The sequence below is a fragment of the Vombatus ursinus genome, unplaced genomic scaffold (genome assembly GCF_900497805.2).
Source record: "Vombatus ursinus unplaced genomic scaffold, bare-nosed wombat genome assembly UNPS02015255.1, whole genome shotgun sequence".
NCBI lineage: Eukaryota > Metazoa > Chordata > Mammalia > Diprotodontia > Vombatidae > Vombatus > Vombatus ursinus.
In genome coordinates, this window is record NW_020955033.1 from 1,903,916 (window position 1) to 1,913,913 (window position 9,998).

The window sequence follows — 9,998 nt, forward strand, 5'->3', positions numbered from 1 at the left end:
AGGGAGAGTCGGCAGAGGTTGCTGCAGCTGTAGCTGCAGCCGCTAACTCACGACAACAGTAACAACAAAACCCCATTGCTTTGCTCCACTCACGGTTCACCTCGTGGCGCAGATGTACCAGTATATGCAGAGCTAAGACTGTCCGGCCAGCTAGTTCCTGGGGAACCTAAAGGAGCTCGCCCGGACTTTGAAGAGGCACTGTACAGGGGCAGTCCTGCAACGGGACAGAGGTGAGCTTCGTGGGGCTACCGGGTCTTTTCACACTTCATTGTCCTTGGAGATTCTGAGTTCATCCTTCCCCGGCCCTCTTCCAGGGGTTACTCTGGTGTGGGAAGAATTCAGGGTCAGGGCGCGCTTGTAACCTACCGCGGGAGGAAGGGTACACTCCCCCGCGGCTTCATAGCATACCACCTATTTCACCCACAGCCTACCAATGATAAAGAGAAAGCAACTCGAGTGTGTGTGTGTGTGTGTGTGTGTGTGTGTGTGTGTGTGTGTGTGTGTTTGCAAAGGTTTTCGTACTAGATCTGTACTCTCACCTTCCTCATTTGGATCTTAAAGCTCTGTCTAGACACTTTCGGGGGGATGACGAGCTGATGTTTCATCCTGGGGGTGGGGTGGAGCGTGTGGACCTGGCTCAGCATAAAAAGATTCTTTCCCTTCAAGGTAGCCCTGCGGTGCGTATAAGAGAGCTGTGGATTTGGAGTCAGAGTTTTCATCTTGGCACTGCCACTTAAAACACTTGGGTGCTCTTGAGCAATCATTTTTCCTCTCCGGGTTTCAATTGCCTCGTTTGTGCATCTGAGAAATAAAGGGTTTGGACTAGATCTCTAAAGTCGTTTCCAGCTCCAAATCTATGGTGCTGTGTTCCTTTATGGTTCGTGAAACTTGAGATTTGCGCAAGGAAAAAGTTTGCCTCGCATTTCCCCCAGCACCTACACAACACTCTTTCTCTTCTCCCTCCCTCAGGCTTCGTAGCTTCTCCTGGCTTCCGGCCTCCTTGTCCCCTTCGTTCTGCTCCAGTCTGTCCCTCAATGGAGTCCCCGGTGCAGATCTTCCGCGGGGACCTGGGTCCGACCTGCCCGCCAGGCTCCTGCCTGCTGCCCAATAGCAGCAACTGGTTTCCAGGATGGGCAGACCAGGATAGCAACGAGAGTGACAGCTATGAAGATCAGCAGCTGAACCATACGCGCATCTCCCCTGCCATTCCCATCATCATCACAGCGGTCTACTCCGTGGTGTTTGTGGTGGGCTTGGTGGGCAACTCATTGGTCATGTTTGTTATCATCAGGTAAGGAGAATGAGAGGAAACAGGTGGGAAGGAACTAAATGGACGCCCTGTCTACTTTTTAGGGAAAACAGAAAACCGGGAAACGGGTGAATGGTCCACTCAGGCTAGGAGATCTGGAGCGCCCCCAGGAGAAAGAAAACTCTTAATGTGGTCAGAGAAAGAACAATACAAGATTCTGCCCCTTGAGGAGGACGCCGTCAGTCCCTGCTAGGTGCTACACATGTGGGGCTTTTTTTTTTTTTTTTTTTTTTTTTTTTTTTTTACCTTTTGGAAAGGTTTCATGAACATAAATTTTCAAAATCCTCTGGCAAACACACTCACAAAATTAAAGGTTTTCTATGAGTCATCAAATTATTGTTGTCGATTGTGGAGTTAAAATCCAATATTCTATTAAAGTCTGATATCCACATAAGCCTTTCTAATAACTTAGATTCCACTCTATAAATTCCAGGGGGAACACAAGATTATTCTGTTGCAATATTAGCAGTTTCAGTTAGTAAGCCGTTTGACTTTCCTAATTATATATTTTGAGGGAGGGAATTATGGATTGGTGACATTTTACAATACTGCTTTGATGTCTTCAGATGAAGATCATTTTTTTGGCTGTATTTTGATGAATATCATTCTATGTTTAGAAATGTCCCTGGGTGACATGAGTATGTTGGCATCCTGACTGCTGAGATAATTTAACAAAGCTTTGCCCACATTCAAAAAACTTCACTTGTGTCCTGATATGGAATCTTGATAAGTTAGACATATATCTCTGAGACCAAATACATGGCAAAATAAATTATAAAGATGTGACTTATCCTATATAAAGAAGAAGAGGAAATGGCAATGCACTGATTTCTCTTTTAATCATTAACTGGATTTAAACATAGGGTATTGATTTATCCTGTTCCTTAAAAACAGAAATCACAGTAAGAAAGCCACTTGATCGGTGAATTTTATTTTTGCTTCCAGATATTAGGTTATATTTTTCCAAATATATATGTGATTACATTTTCAAAAAGCACAATCTGTCAGTTAATCTTCCAAGTGCATCTTTTAAAACTGACTTCACTTACTACTGGGATTTGTTCAACCACCTCAGTATACTTGTTTCTTGTAATTTATTTCATGTTGCAGGAGTTCACTTAGTATAATGGAAAGGGCTAAAACAACAGGGAACCTACTATAAGAACAAAATGTATCTCAGTCTTTTTTAATTTTACTCTTAATCTCCATGAAAAAAACTATGTGACAGAAGGGAGATAGGAATGAAATTTGTGATTTTAAATGAAATTACTTCTATAATTTTGGTATAGGATGTTTTAACATTTTTAAGTGTATACAAATAAAGTTATTAATAGTAAAGCATATGTATTTCTACTTCAGAAAATATGAACATGTTTATTATGAGACTACATTATTATAGTATTTACTAAGTGATATATTGAAATCTTTAGTTTGGAACAAGCTTCCCTAACCTTTGTGTAGAGTGGTTCTAGGGTGAGTGCCTTCTTCAATCTTGACTGAAAGGTATGAAAGAATCCTTAGGAGATATGAAAAAAATAACCTTAGTGGAGGTATTCCAGAATGCCTGTCATTTGAGAATTCTAAATGTCAGAAGCAAGCAAAAAGTAGTATGCAAAAATTGTTCGTGAGTCACTTAAAAATTGAACGGTAAATATGAAAATATAAATATAAATATAAAATCCAAGGCAATCACAAATTAAAATATACTAGTTACAGATATATTTAACCTCAAATCAAGATTAGCTAAGTGAGATTCTTGGCAAAAGATTTTTTCTTAAGATCCTTGGGGATTAAATCCAATAATAAATAGAGAAAGAATTTGTTCTTTGAATATATTCTTGAAATGGTGGTAAAAGTTGAGGTTTATAGCTTAAGAGTATGTGGAAAAGCTAAAAATGGATCTGAGTGATGGACAATCAAGGGTTTAACCTTTGTGCAAAGGTTAAATTACGAGGAATATTTAGCTTAGAAAAAAATACACTAAAAAGTTGAAAGGAAGCTAAAATAATAGATGTTATAAGGTCAGTTTTCCATCTTCTCAGACAAAAGAACTAGAATACTCTCTATTATATTCATATACACACATATACATACACATATATATGCATCATTTCATGTTTGTATATATGTATATACAAACATATATGCACACATGGATGTATATGTGTACATATGTATATGCATGTGCATATATGTATATGTTTATGTATATATAGCAACAATCATTCAGTTTGATATATGGGAGTAGTGACATTGAATTTGGTAAATAGCGGAATGCTTTCCTAGAGAAAAGTAATCTCTCTTTGTGAAGGATTCAAATTCTTTCCACTCCCCTCAATTCCCCCTAAAACCCCAAAACCAACCAACTAAAAAAAAAAAACCCAAACCTAAAACTAAAAATTCCACGGCAACTTGACTATCTAAAGTGTCTCACTTTAGTCTAGGAAATAATAGGTCACCCCAAATATGAGAGCCAATATGGTTTAATTGCTAGTAACCTGGTCTGAGAGTCAGGAAAATCTGGATTCAAATTCTGCTGCTGATATGTTTCATATCATGTGATCCTTGCGTGCACAAACACACACACACAAGATTATTTACTAAGGTATTTATGTATGTTTATGTAAGTATTTATAAAAAGGTGTGTGTTTATGTGTATATAGGCAGCTAGGTGGCACAGTGGATAGAGCACTAGCGCTGGAGCCAGAAAGTCCTGAGTTCAAATCCAGTCTCAGATCCTTGATGCCTGTGTGATTCTAGGCAAGTCATTAAACCCCATTTGTCTCAGTTTCTTCATCTGTAAAATGAGCTGAAGAAGGAAATGGCAAAGCACTTTAATATCTTTGCCAAGAAAACCCCAAATAGGGTCATGAAGAGCTGAACATGACTGAAACAACTGAATAATAACTGTGTGTGTATATACACAGACATATCAATCAAGCACTTTTAAGTGCCTACTATGTGTCAGGCACTGTGCTAAACCCTGGAGCTACATATGATATGTAATCTATCTATCTATCTATCTATATGTATATATCATATATCTGTGTATATCTCTATCTCTCTATATGTATATATACACATACTATATATACATATATGCTATATATACATATACATATGCATGTATCCCCCCAAACTAGATATGTATACATACATATCTAATGCACGCATATATTTGTGTGTATATACATATGTTTGTCAAATTTCTCCCACCTTGCATATCTATGCATATTTACATGAATAGAATAATTGCTTTGTCTGCAGTCCAGCTGCTGAATTATAAAATATAAGAGACAGAGGCAGGCCAGGGCTTTCATGGAAGACAATTAATTTTTGGATTGTTTAAGAACTGTACCACATTCACTTTGCTGAGACTCTTTAGTGCAAGGCACTGGGGGAATGCACTGGAAAAAGACAATGTTTGAGCATCACCAAGTTACTGCAAGGCTATCTAGAATTGGAACTATGTACAAATGTCCCCAAAGCAACCAAGTTCATTTGCTAGGGAAAACAAATGTTTATCTAGGGGCAGAGTTTAGTGCAGGATGAGAAGGATTTGATCAAGAGATGCCTTATCAATTCACTTCCCCCATCAGAACAGTTGATGAAATTACAAAATCTAAGATAGATAACAAAATAAAGGTGTTAAGATCTTAAATGAAGTTCAAAAAGTTTTTATATGTATTACTTGCTCATAAGTCATGATGTTCTTTAGGCAAGATGGCTGAAACGAGAAAGTGACAACCATGACTCCTTTACAAGGTATGGAAAAAGTTAATCATCTAAGCTCGATGGAATTAGAAAGAAACTAGGCATTGACTGGCCAAATGATTAGTTGCCCCTCTGCTGGCTTTTTAAAAAGCCAGAAACACTTTCTAAAATGCAGGTTGAAGTAGGACTCAGAGGAATGTAGGCTTTGTGCATTAATAAGAGCCAGTCGTGTTTTTGGGGGCTGAGCTGTAAGGGTAATAGACCCAAACAGTCCAGTTCATTTCTTCTTAGAAGAGATACTGCACCCAAGAGGAGCAGCATGAGGGTATTACAAGCTGGGAGAGAGATCTGAAGCCATGAAGCGCTGGCAGTGTGAGTTACCTAGGTTCTGTTTGTTTCTTATATGTGTGCTCTCCACTATTGTGTTCTTTGTGAATACCCACTCTTCCTACTTATGATGTGTATAGTTGTGGTGCCAGTATAACTCAGGTTTATAAGACTAGTGTTCTATTACTTTTATGCTTATGGGTACCTCTTTGCATTGAGCTAATTGTACCTATCAGCTGCCTACTAAAGGTAAACATAACAGTGCCACTTGATAGGAATCTTGAAGGACACAAGGGACTCCTGGAGGTAGAGGTTACGAGGGACAGTATTCAAGACTTTGAGGATGACTTGTACAAAGTTGTAAAGATGGGAGATGGAGTAGCATCTGCGCAGAACAGCAAGTAGACCAGTGTGGTGGGACCGTAGAAAGTAAGGAGATCAGCAACATGTAATTAGACTAAAAAGATAGAAATTAACCTGATGAATGAAGATTATAAAAAAAATGCTTTCATGCCTTAATTACCCAGATCAATTGGTTTTGATTTTTTGTAACCTCAAAACTTAAGTTTGCATTTTTAAGCACTTGATTGGCTATGCTATCATGTTTTTTTTTTTCCTCTTGGGTGCTTCTTTTCTGAAATTATCATATATTGTTACTAGATGATAGTGATACCTTGGTCATGGGTTCATGACTTGACCCATAAGGATTATCACATAAGATTGTAGCTTTAGAGGTATAATAGGACCTCATAAATTATCTAATCCATCTCATTATTTTGTAAGTGAGAAATTTAAGACCTAGAGATGAGAAGTGACTTTCCCAGTGTCACACAGGTTGCTGCAGAGTCAGAATTAAATCCAAGGTCCTGGTCCCAAATCTGCTTTTTATTTTTTGGGGGTCCATTGCAATTTGCTGCCCCTACCTATATAGCTGAATTTAACATTACTAAAGTGGGTTTAGTATATTTAGAGAAGGCTTTAATGAAAATAATTCAAAGGTATAATCTAGTGCCTTTCTCATTAATCATTGTTCTCCTTTATTGGCTCATCATCCATATCAAGTCTCTCTAACTGTGTCTTCCCCAAAGTTCTCTCATGGGCCCTCTTTTCTTCCCATTCTATATACCCTTTCTTGATAACTTCATCATCTCCCATGGGTTTAACTTTCACCTCTAATCAGATGATTCCCAGATCTATATATCCAGCCCCATTCTACCCCTTGAACTTCAAGTCCCATCACCAACTGCCTATTGGATACTTCAAACTATGTATCACAGAGACATCTTAAACTCAACATGTCTAAAATGGAATTCATTATCTTTGCCCTTAAACTTTTCTTTTCCCTTCCAAACTTCTTTATTTCTGTTGAGATAAATTCTGCTCATCCTCCCAGGGTCCCAAGTTTGTAATCTCAGAATCATCTTGGACTCCTTACCCTACCTCACTCCACATATCCAATTAGTTGTATAATCTTGCCATTTTTATCTTCACAACATCTCTTGCATCCAACCCCTTCTCTCTACCCAAACCACCTTAATGAAGGCCCTCATTACTTTTTGCCTAGATTAACTCAACAGCCTCATATTTTGTCTCCTTAATGCTCTAGTCCACCCTATACACTGCTGCCAGGTAATTTTCCTTAAGAGTTAATCTGACTATATGACTCTTCTACTCAACCAACTCCATGGCTTTCTATTGTTTCTGGTATAAAATATAATCTCATATTTAGCTTTTATAGCCCTATACAACTTGGTCGCAATCTATCTTTTCAGTATCAACAGATGTCATTCTTTCTTTCACACTCTCTGGCCAAACTGACTTTCTTTCTGTTCATCATACACAACATACAATTTTCTTTCTCCATAAGATTGATGGCACAGTGGATAGCTGGGCTTAGAGTCAGGAAGAGCTGAGTTCAAATCTGGTCTCACACTTCCTAGCTGTGTGATCCTAAGCAAGTCACTTAACCTCAGTTAAGTTGCCTCAGTTTCTTCCACTCTACAATGGGAATAATAGTAAGCTCTTACTTCCCAGGATTGTTGTGAGCATCAAATGTGATAATATTTGTATAAGTGATTACTTGATATTATTTGACATATCTTAGGTATTATATAAATGCTTATTCTTTCTCCCCAGCACTTCCTCCTTTCCATGCCTTTTCATTGCCTATCCCCCCATGCCTGGAATGCACTCACCCTTTACTTCCATTCTCAAAGAAGCCTTTCTTGATCCCTCCAACAGTTAGTGGTCACTCTCCCAAAATACTCTCTATTATTTAACCATTATTATTTAAATGTAAATATATAATATGTGTAGCATAAATATGTTTATTTTATATTTGTGCTACAGATATTATAGGTTTACATTTTTTCTCATTAGACTCTAAACTCATTACAAGTTTCTTACAGCAGTGTAATATTCCATCATATTCATGTATTGCAATTTGTGTATCCATTCCCCAATTGATGGATATCTACCTTGTTTCTGATACTTTGCTATCAGAAAAATGTTGTTATAAATGTTTTGGTGTATGTGGGGGCTTTCTTTATATCTATGACATCTCTGGGGTATCAGTAGTGTAATCTCTGTTCAAAGGGTATGGATATTTCCGTCATTTAATTTCACTCATTGCAAATTATTTTCCCAAACATTTGTTCTAATTCCCAGAAAGCATCAACAATACACTAGTGAACCTATCTTCCCACAACCCCTCCTCCATCGATTATTCCATCTTTTGTCTTCTGGGCCAAATTGCAGAATGAGAAGTGAAAATGGAAGATTATTTTGATATGCATTTTTCTTATTATTAGTTGATTTTGAACCTTCTTTCACATAGTAAATTGTTTGAAATTCTCTTGATAACTGTTTATTCATATCTTTTGACCCCTTATATGTTGAGGAATGGCTTTTGGTCTTTATATCTATATCTACATCTCTAAAAATATAGATACATACCTAAATGTAAATAGATGGAGGTATAGATAGATGTCTGTTAGTTGTTTATCTAACTTGAATATGAAAGCCTTATCTGAGAAAATTGTTTCATTTTTTGTTCTTAGCACAATGCCTGACACATAGTAAGAGTTTGTTGGCTGATTGATTGATTCATATTTCACCTTTGTCATTTTCCCAAAGTGTTTTTAAAGTAGTTCTTCCTAACCTCTCATGAATCGTATCTTATAAGTAAACAGTAAAGTCTTTCCTTAGCCTTGGCAGATACATCATCAGGTTTAAATTGACTGTCTTATTTCTTCCTATTCCCCCACTGAAGAAGTTCTGTTACAAAAGGGCCATTTTCTCTTCCTTAAGAGTGTTTTAAGAGAGCATTTAAAAACAAACAAACAAACAAACAAACAAACACCACAAAGTTTTTGAATGGAGGCTTGGTTTCATTGCAGCTGTCTACATTGATTAGTTAACCAATTTAATGTACTTCCCTTTAACATACATAATCACATCTGAAGTTGAAAAAAAAGTTTGAATTAGCAAGTTGATGAGCCAGAAGGCTCAGTGGTTGTCAAGCTGGAGTTTGACAATCAAGTCATGAATTCTACTTCAAAAATACTTTGTAAAGCATGCCAACATTTCATCTTTTTTCCATGGATCAGGATTGGTTTTCCATAGAAATTTATATCCAACCATAGTCTCCCTCCAATTAATCATTCTATTTGCTTTCTTGAGCAATAATAGACCCAGTGCAGACTCTGTGGTTGTCATTTCCTACATTACTGATTTGATTTTTGGATGTACTTAGTATCTTGCCTTAGGAGGTTATCTCCTTGGCTACAAGTGCTATCTTACTGTTCCTTATCTAGTTACTTCTGTGATTTGGCTTATAAGCCAAATTAGTGGTACAAGTAATTCTACAGACTTGAATATATCACCAAAAGTTGACTTCACAGTGATAGAGACTTATTCCTCAAGAGGATAGCAGTTTTTGGTTGGGGCTAGTGGTGGTTGTTTTGTGTGTGTTTGTGTGTGTGTGTGTTTGATGAGAAAAGAATCAGATAAATTATATGGAATCACTTTGACATAACAAATATTTTATACAGTAGAAGTAATAATAAAAATAACTTAATTATTATAAAAATCCAGAAGTCTAAATGATTTTTTAAAAATGATTGACCCCAAAGGAAACTAACACCTGAGTCAGATTTAGAATAATCAAGTATTAGGTTTAGAAGAGACCTTCATAATCATCTAGTTAACCTTGCACTCAATTTAGAATTCTTACTGGGGGTAAACTATGAAGAAAGAAATGGGTTGCCTGAATGTAAGGATACATTATAATGGTGTTTGCATAAGTGTGATTGTATCATAATATGCTACCATTTTTATGAAATGGAAGAGTTTCATAAAATATATTTGTACATTCAAAACTATCCAGATGTTCATCATTTTGTAGATGAAAAAAATCAAGTTGTTTGCGACTTTCAGTTTTCAACTGGATCTTGGGTATTACGAAAACAAATTGTGGATGTAGTAGAACCATGAATTGTAATGTAGTTGAATTGAAGACAGATTCATGAATATTATGCTAGCAGCAACTATGGTGCCCATTCCTAAATCTCTGTCTCTCCATCTCCCCCTTCCTCCCTCCCTCCCTCCCTCCCTCCCTCTCTCTCTCTCTCTCTCTCTCTCTCTCTCT

The 9,998-nt window shown here is 37.1% G+C and overlaps 1 protein-coding gene across 1 annotated transcript in view; it reads left to right on the top strand.

Moving 5' to 3' along the window:
* The first annotated feature begins 856 nt into the window (after positions 1-856).
* LOC114031884 (kappa-type opioid receptor) overlaps positions 857-9,998 on the top strand; it is a 29,534-nt gene continuing 20,392 nt past the window's right edge. Inside the window, exons 1-2 of the mRNA XM_027847076.1 lie at positions 857-877; positions 970-1,291. Coding sequence (XP_027702877.1) covers positions 1,035-1,291 — 257 coding nt within the window. The 5' untranslated portion in view covers positions 857-877; positions 970-1,034. The remainder of the gene's footprint in view (positions 878-969; positions 1,292-9,998) is intronic.